This window comes from Ostrea edulis, chromosome 2, assembly GCF_947568905.1.
Source record: "Ostrea edulis chromosome 2, xbOstEdul1.1, whole genome shotgun sequence".
In the NCBI taxonomy this organism is placed as follows: Eukaryota; Metazoa; Mollusca; class Bivalvia; order Ostreida; family Ostreidae; genus Ostrea; species Ostrea edulis.
The window spans coordinates 30,557,459-30,573,142 of NC_079165.1; the positions used below are offsets into that span (position 1 = coordinate 30,557,459).

The window sequence follows — 15,684 nt, forward strand, 5'->3', positions numbered from 1 at the left end:
AAATAGTTTACTATTTTTCATTGAAGTGCCTATATAAATATTATATTTGAATAATCCTAATATCGATGTAAAAGTGCAATGGAATGAAGAACGGTTTTGGAATTTAGTGATATCAGAATAACAAAAATGAACTTTTTCGTTTAAAATGTACAACCAACCAAACGGGCAAGGATGTTGCAACCCCCATTACCCCATTTAACCCCCCCCCCCTTGCATCAGCTGTTCAATTTAAACAGATATCCCTTTTTGAATAGTGATATAACTTTTTCCGAGTATGTTATATCATTCATTCTTCTAGGTGAGAATACCGATTCAATTTGATATCTCCGTGACTAGAAATAAAATATCACAGATCCTAGTTCGCAATACAAGCTATTTACATTGATTTGGTAATGAATGAATTTGAATAGCAGGTATGATCACTTACTCGAATGAGTGATATCACCATTCAAATAGGTGATATCACCAATTCAATAGGAATGATTTGGAATAGGTAATATCATTTATTCGAACTCTATTTCATAACGATATGTTGTTCTCAGAGTTGTTGCTCATTATTTCGTTCATGAAAACGATTCAACTTGACGATGAAAATGGGGAAAAAACGAACGGTCATCAAATTCATAAATGCTATAAAGAATACAACATTACGATTGGGGCAATAAGCCGGACCCCTGGACATACCAGAGGTGAAATCATGAGCTTAAAAGCAGTCAATATTCCCTGTTGATCGGTCACACTCGCACGAGCCCCATATTTCGATTAGGTAAACGTAGTAATCCGTAGTCGCAGTCAGTGTGTACGGAACGGACTAACAATTGGTATGAAACACGTCAGACAGCATTGGACCTAACGACAGGCTATATTTGCAAATTAGATCAATTTGACAACCATAGAATTTGCGAAATGCAAATAGGTCATCTCACTGATTCAAAATGAATACGAGATATTGCCTACTCAAATAAATAATTCTTGGACATTTCCATTTGAAGTTGTTTTTATTTATATAAATACTAGTAGGCTAGCAGGTATACCAGTGTTAGGTGTTAAGTTTAGCATATCGCATCATCTTGGAATTCACATCACGAGTCGGTGGCTTACTAACGAGTACATTTTCTACCACCGGTGCATTATTTATTTCAATTTAAAGCATATCTTATGAACAGATTAAAGTCGCTGGAGCCACGAGGGAACATGAACTGTGAGGGTGAAAGAAGGAGAATCATAAGGCAAGCGAGAGGATAGTTGAATGAAGGAATTTGGAAAAGGCATTTCATTGCTCGGTGCACAGGATCGTCTTCAAGCGAAATACGAGATTTGTCTAGCCTGGTAGCTACAGAGACACCCTCCACACACACATGAATATACCACATACACCTTAGTTTGTCAAGTACAAGCCTGCATGACATAAAACTACATTCACCACGTATGTATTTTGAAATTTATTACAGAATCAAAATATATTGTAACAATATGAGGTAATGAAATAACAATATGAGGTCATCCAAATGATTCACATACAGATGTGAGCATACAAAACCTAATTATTATAGCTGCTGTTTATGTCTTCACGGTAGACGCCACTGTTAAACCATCTCCATATCCCTGTGAGATTCTCTAACATTTCTTACACGTCTCCATGCATAGTCATATCGTAAAAGAGACTTCTTTATCGTGTTCTTGTTACAGTCTGTTACCAAACATCTGCGCACAAACACGTAATATCCTAAGGATACCATTTTGTTCACTTGAGATCGAACGTCCGAATCGGATAAAAGACGGGATTCCCAACACCTTGTTTTGGTAAATCCCGAAGACATTTTACAGTACGCAACAAAACGTTTGGAATCACCAGTTTTCCTCACCGAGAACTCGTACACAGCTGCGGGGAATGTCTTTCCTCCACAGATGGTAGATTTTCGGAAACCCCTTCTTCCTCTGTATCTTTCTACCCATTCAGCATCATCTTCCGGTCTACTGGGAGCAATGGCGAGTTCCCATGGTGACCATTGTATCTTGCTCATAGAGAAATTCGTCTCTGGGACAATTTCCCTCTTCAATTTTCTTAGCGTATCAATCTGCAAAAGAAATATTCCAGTCATATAGAATTGCAACATTTTGATATATTGGAATCTAAATTACAGTATTGTGAAATAGGATTATCATTAGATGTCAAATGTTAATTTTACTTCCAACTTCATAACGTTATTCTTCTTAATATATAGAAAACATTACTTAAACTTTAATACCTTCTGACACGAAATGGCCAGAGATTTCGCTTTCTTTCTATCCACAGCAGAGCGAGGAGACCTTTTGGCGATTGTTTTCTTGACCCCGTGAATGATTGAAGTCTTTTTCTTCAGATTTACAATGGAAGGAACTTTTGTCAAGGATGACACCTTTTTCAGGACCGGCTTGTAGGGAAGTGTTTTGGACTTTGGCGAATCTGCCACTTTAGTGGATGAAGACGTACAAGGTTCTCCGTCTTTGAGTGCGCCAAACATCGCATTCAAGTCTTTATGAAGACCCATTCTAGCGTTTCTTTGTCGTACTTCTTGTTCATAGATGTCCAGAAATTCGGCTCCCTGTTCTCTGTAGCAGATGGCCATTATGAAGTCAAACAGGTTGGAGAACTGGTCTAGTTCTACTCGTCTGCCTGCTGTCTTGTCGGCTAGTGTTTGGTAGAAGTCATGGGTCCTTTTGTCACCCGAAGCTCTACATTGCACTCCATACACTCGGATACCCTACAATTTTACAATTGATATAATCTATGATATTTGCAAAGAGATAAAGTAACATTGTCGTGGAGTTTAACAATCAAATATTGGAAGGTAGGACGATTTTTAGTCATCATGTAACATGTAATTTACTCACCATCACTGCCAATTTTTCGACTTCCTGCTTCCAGTCCAGCTTCAATTTATTGTCTGGGTAATTCACATCATGTGGGTGGGCATCACCTATCATCACAAGCGCCCTTTGAGTTCCGGGCGTCCAAGTCAGACTTTGAACCTCGTGCAAAACCAGTTCATAGCACTCATCCGAGTCGCCACCCCCCGTGGAGCCCACGTTTTTCACCCACTGACACAGTTCCTTCAAGTCTGTAGAAAAGTCTATGTACTTGGTGACATAAGAAGAATTCCGGTCACAGTAGTCTCCGTGAGCGAACACAGCGATTCTGATACCGGGTATATCCGTTTGAAGTCTTTGAATCATTTCTTGGACATTCTGTTTAACAGCATTGATGGAACTGGACATAGATCCAGTCGTATCAAACGAGAAACAAATCTCGATCGGACCGCCTGGTGGGGATGCCATATGTTAAATATTGTGGTCTGTATTGAGTTGTTTCAGAGTTACTTCGTGCGTCTCTGCTTGTATTGCTGTTTCTCGGTTAGAAATGATCTTTATATACTATCGGTGCGATAGACTTGCAATTGAGTTGGAGACTTGCTCCTTAAGGTAGACTGAGAATCTCCCTGTTCGAAATAGACTGACGATCCTATACGTATACAAAGACTGACAATTTCAACAATATAGAACTTTTATATAATATATTTCATCAAAATTAAACGGATTCATGGAATCGACTAGTTGCGTAGCTATATTATTTCTATTAATATTTCTTTAAAAAATGGGTTTCAATAATAATGCTGGTTATGAAATATTTCTTTAAAAAATGGGTTTTAATGCAAACATTTGCAAATCTCCAAACCGAGCACTTGAACAACAAGAAATTTACTACCGGTAATAGCCAATTGCTATATTTAACAAAGTATCAATACTGCATCGGTATGGTGTATTATAGATATGATATTATATAGCGTTAAAAGTTTCTATCATGAATTTTCTGAAGGTGGTCTAAAATTCCAAGATTGCAAATGTGTTGTATTTAACGATATGTTTTCTTTAGAAATCGATCGCAATTTTGTTTCTATTTTAATCGGGTCTGGCGGATAACAATATTCCTTACACTTGTACAAACATTTCAATATTCTTCAGTTTGGAATTATCATTCACATTCTGCAATTACTCTTAATATGTAGCAGGGGACAGTTTCGCACTATAGGCCCGGTCAACTTTTTGAAAAAATGGAAATACCCCATATTTGAAGTGATATTACATGTGGAAAAATGTGTAGAATAATTTTAGGATACATGTCAAATGAAGCCGAGTGCTTATTAAAAATGTTGATATACAACATGTACATGTAGGTGTCACCATGATTCCTAGCATATAGATAGGTGCAAATACGAAACTAAGACACATGGTCAGTTGCTGAAGAAATTCCGGTGAAAACATGCATGGTCCAACAAAAGATCTGTAGCTGAGAGGGAAGGTGGATGGCCCCATATGAAAGGTAGATTTTTAAGAAGGGCGGACAGGGTTCTTGATTGTGCACAGTGTCTAAATCTCCACGTTTGGTACTGTGCTGGTGGGGTGGGGGGTGGGGGGGAGCAGGTTGCGGATTAGCCCAAATGAGAGAAAAGCAAAGCAAAAAAGGGGCACCTGCTCAGAGCATGCTTTGTGCACCCGCACCAGTATATATAAATCACATGTAATTTAGGGTCATAATTTATTAACTACACCAATATGAAATACAAGTATTGACATAAAAGGGAAATAGGATTTTTTTTATTAGTCTGTCATAATGTGACTTTGATGTATACCCCCTACCCCTACCCACATGTTTCAGAACCAAAGAAACTGTCCCCTGCCACCATAGATACAACTAGATATCACTAGATGGGTATATATCAATGATGGGTACATAATAAAACTATATATCACTAGTGATCAAGGAGTGGCGGGGTGGGAACCAGACTTAAAAATTAACCGTTCTCGAGCTTTCGTAAACACCTTTTCCGTCGTATCAAAATGATGATATGGTAAATGTTGTGGAAGTTTAATACGAAAAAGGCACATTCAAAAAAGAATATAATAAAGTATTTTTTTACTCTCTACTTGAGGTACCTAAAATGAAATATTTTAAATGTAAATATTTTTAAAGTAAATAGTTTACTATTTTTCATTGAAGTGCCTATATAAATATTATATTTGAATAATCCTAATATCGATGTAAAAGTGCAATGGAATGAAGAACGGTTTTGGAATTTAGTGATATCAGAATAACAAAAATGAACTTTTTCGTTTAAAATGTACAACCAACCAAACGGGCAAGGATGTTGCAACCCCCATTACCCCATTTAACCCCCCCCCCTTGCATCAGCTGTTCAATTTAAACAGATATCCCTTTTTGAATAGTGATATAACTTTTTCCGAGTATGTTATATCATTCATTCTTCTAGGTGAGAATACCGATTCAATTTGATATCTCCGTGACTAGAAATAAAATATCACAGATCCTAGTTCGCAATACAAGCTATTTACATTGATTTGGTAATGAATGAATTTGAATAGCAGGTATGATCACTTACTCGAATGAGTGATATCACCATTCAAATAGGTGATATCACCAATTCAATAGGAATGATTTGGAATAGGTAATATCATTTATTCGAACTCTATTTCATAACGATATGTTGTTCTCAGAGTTGTTGCTCATTATTTCGTTCATGAAAACGATTCAACTTGACGATGAAAATGGGGAAAAAACGAACGGTCATCAAATTCATAAATGCTATAAAGAATACAACATTACGATTGGGGCAATAAGCCGGACCCCTGGACATACCAGAGGTGAAATCATGAGCTTAAAAGCAGTCAATATTCCCTGTTGATCGGTCACACTCGCACGAGCCCCATATTTCGATTAGGTAAACGTAGTAATCCGTAGTCGCAGTCAGTGTGTACGGAACGGACTAACAATTGGTATGAAACACGTCAGACAGCATTGGACCTAACGACAGGCTATATTTGCAAATTAGATCAATTTGACAACCATAGAATTTGCGAAATGCAAATAGGTCATCTCACTGATTCAAAATGAATACGAGATATTGCCTACTCAAATAAATAATTCTTGGACATTTCCATTTGAAGTTGTTTTTATTTATATAAATACTAGTAGGCTAGCAGGTATACCAGTGTTAGGTGTTAAGTTTAGCATATCGCATCATCTTGGAATTCACATCACGAGTCGGTGGCTTACTAACGAGTACATTTTCTACCACCGGTGCATTATTTATTTCAATTTAAAGCATATCTTATGAACAGATTAAAGTCGCTGGAGCCACGAGGGAACATGAACTGTGAGGGTGAAAGAAGGAGAATCATAAGGCAAGCGAGAGGATAGTTGAATGAAGGAATTTGGAAAAGGCATTTCATTGCTCGGTGCACAGGATCGTCTTCAAGCGAAATACGAGATTTGTCTAGCCTGGTAGCTACAGAGACACCCTCCACACACACATGAATATACCACATACACCTTAGTTTGTCAAGTACAAGCCTGCATGACATAAAACTACATTCACCACGTATGTATTTTGAAATTTATTACAGAATCAAAATATATTGTAACAATATGAGGTAATGAAATAACAATATGAGGTCATCCAAATGATTCACATACAGATGTGAGCATACAAAACCTAATTATTATAGCTGCTGTTTATGTCTTCACGGTAGACGCCACTGTTAAACCATCTCCATATCCCTGTGAGATTCTCTAACATTTCTTACACGTCTCCATGCATAGTCATATCGTAAAAGAGACTTCTTTATCGTGTTCTTGTTACAGTCTGTTACCAAACATCTGCGCACAAACACGTAATATCCTAAGGATACCATTTTGTTCACTTGAGATCGAACGTCCGAATCGGATAAAAGACGGGATTCCCAACACCTTGTTTTGGTAAATCCCGAAGACATTTTACAGTACGCAACAAAACGTTTGGAATCACCAGTTTTCCTCACCGAGAACTCGTACACAGCTGCGGGGAATGTCTTTCCTCCACAGATGGTAGATTTTCGGAAACCCCTTCTTCCTCTGTATCTTTCTACCCATTCAGCATCATCTTCCGGTCTACTGGGAGCAATGGCGAGTTCCCATGGTGACCATTGTATCTTGCTCATAGAGAAATTCGTCTCTGGGACAATTTCCCTCTTCAATTTTCTTAGCGTATCAATCTGCAAAAGAAATATTCCAGTCATATAGAATTGCAACATTTTGATATATTGGAATCTAAATTACAGTATTGTGAAATAGGATTATCATTAGATGTCAAATGTTAATTTTACTTCCAACTTCATAACGTTATTCTTCTTAATATATAGAAAACATTACTTAAACTTTAATACCTTCTGACACGAAATGGCCAGAGATTTCGCTTTCTTTCTATCCACAGCAGAGCGAGGAGACCTTTTGGCGATTGTTTTCTTGACCCCGTGAATGATTGAAGTCTTTTTCTTCAGATTTACAATGGAAGGAACTTTTGTCAAGGATGACACCTTTTTCAGGACCGGCTTGTAGGGAAGTGTTTTGGACTTTGGCGAATCTGCCACTTTAGTGGATGAAGACGTACAAGGTTCTCCGTCTTTGAGTGCGCCAAACATCGCATTCAAGTCTTTATGAAGACCCATTCTAGCGTTTCTTTGTCGTACTTCTTGTTCATAGATGTCCAGAAATTCGGCTCCCTGTTCTCTGTAGCAGATGGCCATTATGAAGTCAAACAGGTTGGAGAACTGGTCTAGTTCTACTCGTCTGCCTGCTGTCTTGTCGGCTAGTGTTTGGTAGAAGTCATGGGTCCTTTTGTCACCCGAAGCTCTACATTGCACTCCATACACTCGGATACCCTACAATTTTACAATTGATATAATCTATGATATTTGCAAAGAGATAAAGTAACATTGTCGTGGAGTTTAACAATCAAATATTGGAAGGTAGGACGATTTTTAGTCATCATGTAACATGTAATTTACTCACCATCACTGCCAATTTTTCGACTTCCTGCTTCCAGTCCAGCTTCAATTTATTGTCTGGGTAATTCACATCATGTGGGTGGGCATCACCTATCATCACAAGCGCCCTTTGAGTTCCGGGCGTCCAAGTCAGACTTTGAACCTCGTGCAAAACCAGTTCATAGCACTCATCCGAGTCGCCACCCCCCGTGGAGCCCACGTTTTTCACCCACTGACACAGTTCCTTCAAGTCTGTAGAAAAGTCTATGTACTTGGTGACATAAGAAGAATTCCGGTCACAGTAGTCTCCGTGAGCGAACACAGCGATTCTGATACCGGGTATATCCGTTTGAAGTCTTTGAATCATTTCTTGGACATTCTGTTTAACAGCATTGATGGAACTGGACATAGATCCAGTCGTATCAAACGAGAAACAAATCTCGATCGGACCGCCTGGTGGGGATGCCATATGTTAAATATTGTGGTCTGTATTGAGTTGTTTCAGAGTTACTTCGTGCGTCTCTGCTTGTATTGCTGTTTCTCGGTTAGAAATGATCTTTATATACTATCGGTGCGATAGACTTGCAATTGAGTTGGAGACTTGCTCTTTAAGGTAGACTGAGAATCTCCCTGTTCGAAATAGACTGACGATCCTATACGTATACAAAGACTGACAATTTCAACAATATAGAACTTTTATATAATATATTTCATCAAAATTAAACGGATTCATGGAATCGACTAGTTGCGTAGCTATATTATTTCTATTAATATTTCTTTAAAAAATGGGTTTCAATAATAATGCTGGTTATGAAATATTTCTTTAAAAAATGGGTTTTAATGCAAACATTTGCAAATCTCCAAACCGAGCACTTGAACAACAAGAAATTTACTACCGGTAATAGCCAATTGCTATATTTAACAAAGTATCAATACTGCATCGGTATGGTGTATTATAGATATGATATTATATAGCGTTAAAAGTTTCTATCATGAATTTTCTGAAGGTGGTCTAAAATTCCAAGATTGCAAATGTGTTGTATTTAACGATATGTTTTCTTTAGAAATCGATCGCAATTTTGTTTCTATTTTAATCGGGTCTGGCGGATAACAATATTCCTTACACTTGTACAAACATTTCAATATTCTTCAGTTTGGAATTATCATTCACATTCTGCAATTACTCTTAATATGTAGCAGGGGACAGTTTCGCACTATAGGCCCGGTCAACTTTTTGAAAAAATGGAAATACCCCATATTTGAAGTGATATTACATGTGGAAAAATGTGTAGAATAATTTTAGGATACATGTCAAATGAAGCCGAGTGCTTATTAAAAATGTTGATATACAACATGTACATGTAGGTGTCACCATGATTCCTAGCATATAGATAGGTGCAAATACGAAACTAAGACACATGGTCAGTTGCTGAAGAAATTCCGGTGAAAACATGCATGGTCCAACAAAAGATCTGTAGCTGAGAGGGAAGGTGGATGGCCCCATATGAAAGGTAGATTTTTAAGAAGGGCGGACAGGGTTCTTGATTGTGCACAGTGTCTAAATCTCCACGTTTGGTACTGTGCTGGTGGGGTGGGGGGAGCAGGTTGCGGATTAGCCCAAATGAGAGAAAAGCAAAGCAAAAAAGGGGCACCTGCTCAGAGCATGCTTTGTGCACCCGCACCAGTATATATAAATCACATGTAATTTAGGGTCATAATTTATTAACTACACCAATATGAAATACAAGTATTGACATAAAAGGGAAATAGGATTTTTTTTATTAGTCTGTCATAATGTGACTTTGATGTATACCCCCTACCCCTACCCACATGTTTCAGAACCAAAGAAACTGTCCCCTGCCACCATAGATACAACTAGATATCACTAGATGGGTATATATCAATGATGGGTACATAATAAAACTATATATCACTAGTGATCAAGGAGTGGCGGGGTGGGAACCAGACTTAAAAATTAACCGTTCTCGAGCTTTCGTAAACACCTTTTCCGTCGTATCAAAATGATGATATGGTAAATGTTGTGGAAGTTTAATACGAAAAAGGCACATTCAAAAAAGAATATAATAAAGTATTTTTTTACTCTCTACTTGAGGTACCTAAAATGAAATATTTTAAATGTAAATATTTTTAAAGTAAATAGTTTACTATTTATCATTGAAGTGCCTATATAAATATTATATTTGAATAATCCTAATATCGATGTAAAAGTGCAATGGAATGAAGAACGGTTTTGGAATTTAGTGATATCAGAATAACAAAAATGAACTTTTTCGTTTAAAATGTACAACCAACCAAACGGGCAAGGATGTTGCAACCCCCATTACCCCATTTAACCCCCCCCCCTTGCATCAGCTGTTCAATTTAAACAGATATCCCTTTTTGAATAGTGATATAACTTTTTCCGAATATGTTATATCATTCATTCTTCTAGGTGAGAATACCGATTCAATTTGATATCTCCGTGACTAGAAATAAAATATCACAGATCCTAGTTCGCAATACAAGCTATTTACATTGATTTGGTAATGAATGAATTTGAATAGCAGGTATGATCACTTACTCGAATGAGTGATATCACCATTCAAATAGGTGATATCACCAATTCAATAGGAATGATTTGGAATAGGTAATATCATTTATTCGAACTCTATTTCATAACGATATGTTGTTCTCAGAGTTGTTGCTCATTATTTCGTTCATGAAAACGATTCAACTTGACGATGAAAATGGGGAAAAAACGAACGGTGATCAAATTCATAAATGCTATAAAGAATACAACATTACGATTGGGGCAATAAGCCGGACCCCTGGACATACCAGAGGTGAAATCATGAGCTTAAAAGCAGTCAATATTCCCTGTTGATCGGTCACACTCGCAGGAGCCCCATATTTCGATTAGGTAAACGTAGTAATCCGTAGTCGCAGTCAGTGTGTACGGAACGGACTAACAATTGGTATGAAACACGTCAGACAGCATTGGACCTAACGACAGGCTATATTTGCAAATTAGATCAATTTGACAACCATAGAATTTGCGAAATGCAAATAGGTCATCTCACTGATTCAAAATGAATACGAGATATTGCCTACTCAAATAAATAATTCTTGGACATTTCCATTTGAAGTTGTTTTTATTTATATAAATACTAGTAGGCTAGCAGGTATACCAGTGTTAGGTGTTAAGTTTAGCATATCGCATCATCTTGGAATTCACATCACGAGTCGGTGGCTTACTAACGAGTACATTTTCTACCACCGGTGCATTATTTATTTCAATTTAAAGCATATCTTATGAACAGATTAAAGTCGCTGGAGCCACGAGGGAACATGAACTGTGAGGGTGAAAGAAGGAGAATCATAAGGCAAGCGAGAGGATAGTTGAATGAAGGAATGTGGAAAAGGCATTTCATTGCTCGGTGCACAGGATCGTCTTCAAGCGAAATACGAGATTTGTCTAGCCTGGTAGCTACAGAGACACCCTCCACACACACATGAATATACCACATACACCTTAGTTTGTCAAGTACAAGCCTGCATGACATAAAACTACATTCACCACGTATGTATTTTGAAATTTATTACAGAATCAAAATATATTGTAACAATATGAGGTAATGAAATAACAATATGAGGTCATCCAAATGATTCACATACAGATGTGAGCATACAAAATATAATTATTATAGCTGCTGTTTATGTCTTCACGGTAGACGCCACTGTTAAACCATCTCCATATCCCTGTGAGATTCTCTAACATTTCTTACACGTCTCCATGCATAGTCATATCGTAAAAGAGACTTCTTTATCGTGTTCTTGTTACAGTCTGTTACCAAACATCTGCGCACAAACACGTAATATCCTAAGGATACCATTTTGTTCACTTGAGATCGAACGTTCGAATCGGATAAAAGACGGGATTCCCAACACCTTGTTTTGGTAAATCCCGAAGACATTTTACAGTACGCAACAAAACGTTTGGAATCACCAGTTTTCCTCACCGAGAACTCGTACACAGCTGCGGGGAATGTCTTTCCTCCACAGATGGTAGATTTTCGGAAACCCCTTCTTCCTCTGTGTCTTTCTACCCATTCAGCGTCATCTTCCGGTCTACTGGGAGCAATGGCGAGTTCCCATGGTGACCATTGTATCCTGCTCATAGAGAAATTCGTCTCTGGGACAATTTCCCTCTTCAATTTTCTTAGCGTATCAATCTGCAAAAGAAATATTCCAGTCATATAGAATTGCAACATTTTGATATATTGGAATCTAAATTACAGTATTGTGAAATAGGATTATCATTAGATGTCAAATGTTAATTTTACTTCCAACTTCATAACGTTATTCTTCTTAATATATAGAAAACATTACTTAAACTTTAATACCTTCTGACACGAAATGGCCAGAGATTTCGCTTTCTTTCTATCCACAGCAGAGCGAGGAGACCTTTTGGCGATTGTTTTCTTGACCCCGTGAATGATTGAAGTCTTTTTCTTCAGATTTACAATGGAAGGAACTTTTGTCAAGGATGACACCTTTTTCAGGACCGGCTTGTAGGGAAGTGTTTTGGACTTTGGCGAATCTGCCACTTTAGTGGATGAAGACGTACAAGGTTCTCCGTCTTTGAGTGCGCCAAACATCGCATTCAAGTCTTTATGAAGACCCATTCTAGCGTTTCTTTGTCGTACTTCTTGTTCATAGATGTCCAGAAATTCGGCTCCTTGTTCTCTGTAGCAGATGGCCATTATGAAGTCAAACAGGTTGGAGAACTGGTCTAGTTCTACTCGTCTGCCTGCTGTCTTGTCGGCTAGTGTTTGGTAGAAGTCATGGGTCCTTTTGTCACCCGAAGCTCTACATTGCACTCCATACACTCGGATACCCTACAATTTTACAATTGATATAATCTATGATATTTGCAAAGAGATAAAGTAACATTGTCGTGGAGTTTAACAATCAAATATTGGAAGGTAGGACGATTTTTAGTCATCATGTAACATGTAATTTACTCACCATCACTGCCAATTTTTCGACTTCCTGCTTCCAGTCCAGCTTCAATTTATTGTCTGGGTAATTCACATCATGTGGGTGGGCATCACCTATCATCACAAGCGCCCTTTGAGTTCCGGGCGTCCAAGTCAGACTTTGAACCTCGTGCAAAACCAGTTCATAGCACTCATCCGAGTCGCCACCCCCAGTGGAGCCCACGTTTTTCACCCACTGACACAGTTCCTTCAAGTCTGTAGAAAAGTCTATGTACTTGGTGACATAAGAAGAATTCCGGTCACAGTAGTCTCCGTGAGCGAACACAGCGATTCTGATACCGGGTATATCCGTTTGAAGTCTTTGAATCATTTCTTGGACATTCTGTTTAACAGCATTGATGGAACTGGACATAGATCCAGTCGTATCAAACGAGAAACAAATCTCGATCGGACCGCCTGGTGGGGATGCCATGTTAAATATTGTGGTCTGTATTGAGTTGTTTCAGAGTTACTTCGTGCGTCTCTGCTTGTATTGCTGTTTCTCGGTTAGAAATGATCTTTATATACTATCGGTGCGATAGACTTGCAATTGAGTTGGAGACTTGCTCTTTAAGGTAGACTGAGAATCTCCCTGTTCGAAATAGACTGACGATCCTATACGTATACAAAGACTGACAATTTCAACAATATAGAACTTTTATATATATTTCCTCAAAATTAAACGGATTCATGGAATCGACTAGTTGCGTAGCTATATTATTTCTATTAATATTTCTTTAAAAAATGGGTTTCAATAATAATGCTGGTTATGAAATATTTCTTTAAAAAATGGATTTTAATGCAAACATTTGCAAATCTCCAAACCGAGCACTTGAACAACAAGAAATTTACTACCGGTAATAGCCAATTGCTATATTTAACAAAGTATCAATACTGCATCGGTATGGTGTATTATAGATATGATATTATAGCGTTAAAAGTTTCTATCATGAATTTTCTGAAGGTGGTCTAAAATTCCAAGATTGCAAATGTGTTGTATTTAACGATATGTTTTCTTTAGAAATCGATCGCAATTTTGTTTCTATTTCAATCGGGTCTGGCGGATAACGATATTCCTTACACGTGTACAAACATTTCAATATTCTTCAGTTTGGAATTATCATTCACATTCTGCAATTACTCTTAATATGTAGCAGGGGACAGTTTCGCACTATAGGCCCGGTCAACTTTTTGAAAAAATGGAAATACCCCATATTTGAAGTGATATTACATGTGGAAAAATGTGTAGAATAATTTTAGGATACATGTCAAATGAAGCCGAGTGCTTAATAAAAATGTTGATATACAACATGTACATGTAGGTGTCACCATGATTCCTAGCATATAGATAGGTGCAAATACGAAACTAAGACACATGGTCAGTTGCTGAAGAAATTCCGGTGAAAACATGCATGGTCCAACAAAAGATCTGTAGCTGAGAGGGAAGGTGGATGGCCCCATATGAAAGGTAGATTTTTAAGAAGGGCGGACAGGGTTCTTGATTGTGCACAGTGTCTAAATCTCCACGTTTGGTACTGTGCTGGTGGGGTGGGGGGAGCAGGTTGCGGATTAGCCCAAATGAGAGAAAAGCAAAGCAAAAAAGGGGCACCTGCTCAGAGCATGCTTTGTGCACCCGCACCAGTATATATAAATCACATGTAATTTAGGGTCATAATTTATTAACTACACCAATATGAAATACAAGTATTGACATAAAAGGGAAATAGGATTTTTTTTATTAGTCTGTCATAATGTGACTTTGATGTATACCCCCTACCCCTACCCACATGTTTCAGAACCAAAGAAACTGTCCCCTGCCACCATAGATACAACTAGATATCACTAGATGGGTATATATCAATGATGGGTACATAATAAAACTATATATCACTAGTGATCAAGGAGTGGCGGGGTGGGAACCAGACTTAAAAATTAACCGTTCTCGAGCTTTCGTAAACACCTTTTCCGTCGTATCAAAATGATGATATGGTAAATGTTGTGGAAGTTTAATACGAAAAAGGCACATTCAAAAAAGAATATAATAAAGTATTTTTTTACTCTCTACTTGAGGTACCTAAAATGAAATATTTTAAATGTAAATATTTTTAAAGTAAATAGTTTACTATTTATCATTGAAGTGCCTATATAAATATTATATTTGAATAATCCTAATATCGATGTAAAAGTGCAATGGAATGAAGAACGGTTTTGGAATTTAGTGATATCAGAATAACAAAAATGAACTTTTTCGTTTAAAATGTACAACCAACCAAACGGGCAAGGATGTTGCAACCCCCATTACCCCATTTAACCCCCCCCCCCTTGCATCAGCTGTTCAATTTAAACAGATATCCCTTTTTGAATAGTGATATAACTTTTTCCGAATATGTTATATCATTCATTCTTCTAGGTGAGAATACCGATTCAATTTGATATCTCCGTGACTAGAAATAAAATATCACAGATCCTAGTTCGCAATACAAGCTATTTACATTGATTTGGTAATGAATGAATTTGAATAGCAGGTATGATCACTTACTCGAATGAGTGATATCACCATTCAAATAGGTGATATCACCAATTCAATAGGAATGATTTGGAATAGGTAATATCATTTATTCGAACTCTATTTCATAACGATATGTTGTTCTCAGAGTTGTTGCTCATTATTTCGTTCATGAAAACGATTCAACTTGACGATGAAAATGGGGAAAAAACGAACGGTGATCAAATTCATAAATGCTATAAAGAATACAACATTACGATTGGGGCAATAAGCCGGACC

The 15,684-nt window shown here is 37.5% G+C and overlaps 3 protein-coding genes across 3 annotated transcripts; all 3 read right to left on the reverse strand.

Annotated features, from left to right (window-relative positions):
- Positions 1 to 1,435: 1,435 nt before the first annotated feature.
- LOC125681604 (uncharacterized) lies at positions 1,436 to 3,360 on the reverse strand. Its single transcript, XM_056153728.1, has 3 exons — positions 2,875 to 3,360; positions 2,250 to 2,744; positions 1,436 to 2,078 (listed from the first exon to the last, which is right to left on the reverse strand). Exons 1-3 carry the CDS (start codon positions 3,316 to 3,318, stop codon positions 1,587 to 1,589), a joined length of 1,431 nt encoding a protein of 476 aa, XP_056009703.1. The 5' UTR covers positions 3,319 to 3,360; the 3' UTR covers positions 1,436 to 1,586.
- Positions 3,361 to 6,446: 3,086 nt separating this feature from the next.
- On the reverse strand, positions 6,447 to 8,422 carry LOC130051606 (uncharacterized). The gene is made up of 3 exons (XM_056153729.1): positions 7,886 to 8,422; positions 7,261 to 7,755; positions 6,447 to 7,089 (listed from the first exon to the last, which is right to left on the reverse strand). The coding sequence occupies exons 1-3, from the start codon at positions 8,327 to 8,329 to the stop codon at positions 6,598 to 6,600; spliced, it is 1,431 nt and encodes a 476-aa protein (XP_056009704.1). The 5' UTR covers positions 8,330 to 8,422; the 3' UTR covers positions 6,447 to 6,597.
- Positions 8,423 to 11,443: 3,021 nt separating this feature from the next.
- Positions 11,444 to 13,398, reverse strand: LOC125681832 (uncharacterized). Its single transcript, XM_048922077.2, has 3 exons — positions 12,889 to 13,398; positions 12,264 to 12,758; positions 11,444 to 12,092 (listed from the first exon to the last, which is right to left on the reverse strand). Exons 1-3 carry the CDS (start codon positions 13,330 to 13,332, stop codon positions 11,601 to 11,603), a joined length of 1,431 nt encoding a protein of 476 aa, XP_048778034.2. The 5' UTR covers positions 13,333 to 13,398; the 3' UTR covers positions 11,444 to 11,600.
- Positions 13,399 to 15,684: the final 2,286 nt, after the last annotated feature.

Excerpts from the sequence above, each read along its gene's own strand:
- LOC130051606 (XM_056153729.1), bottom strand. The coding sequence starts at position 8,329 with ATGGCATCCCCACCAGGCGGTCCGATCGAGATTTGTTTCTCGTTTGAT. Across the intron at positions 7,756-7,885 it reads TCGAAAAATTGGCAGTGATG|GGTATCCGAGTGTATGGAGT; the intron begins GTGAGTAAATTA and ends GTAAAATTGTAG. Across the intron at positions 7,090-7,260 it reads TGGCCATTTCGTGTCAGAAG|ATTGATACGCTAAGAAAATT; the intron begins GTATTAAAGTTT and ends TTTCTTTTGCAG.
- LOC125681604 (XM_056153728.1), bottom strand. The coding sequence starts at position 3,318 with ATGGCATCCCCACCAGGCGGTCCGATCGAGATTTGTTTCTCGTTTGAT. Across the intron at positions 2,745-2,874 it reads TCGAAAAATTGGCAGTGATG|GGTATCCGAGTGTATGGAGT; the intron begins GTGAGTAAATTA and ends GTAAAATTGTAG. Across the intron at positions 2,079-2,249 it reads TGGCCATTTCGTGTCAGAAG|ATTGATACGCTAAGAAAATT; the intron begins GTATTAAAGTTT and ends TTTCTTTTGCAG.
- LOC125681832 (XM_048922077.2), bottom strand. The coding sequence starts at position 13,332 with ATGGCATCCCCACCAGGCGGTCCGATCGAGATTTGTTTCTCGTTTGAT. Across the intron at positions 12,759-12,888 it reads TCGAAAAATTGGCAGTGATG|GGTATCCGAGTGTATGGAGT; the intron begins GTGAGTAAATTA and ends GTAAAATTGTAG. Across the intron at positions 12,093-12,263 it reads TGGCCATTTCGTGTCAGAAG|ATTGATACGCTAAGAAAATT; the intron begins GTATTAAAGTTT and ends TTTCTTTTGCAG.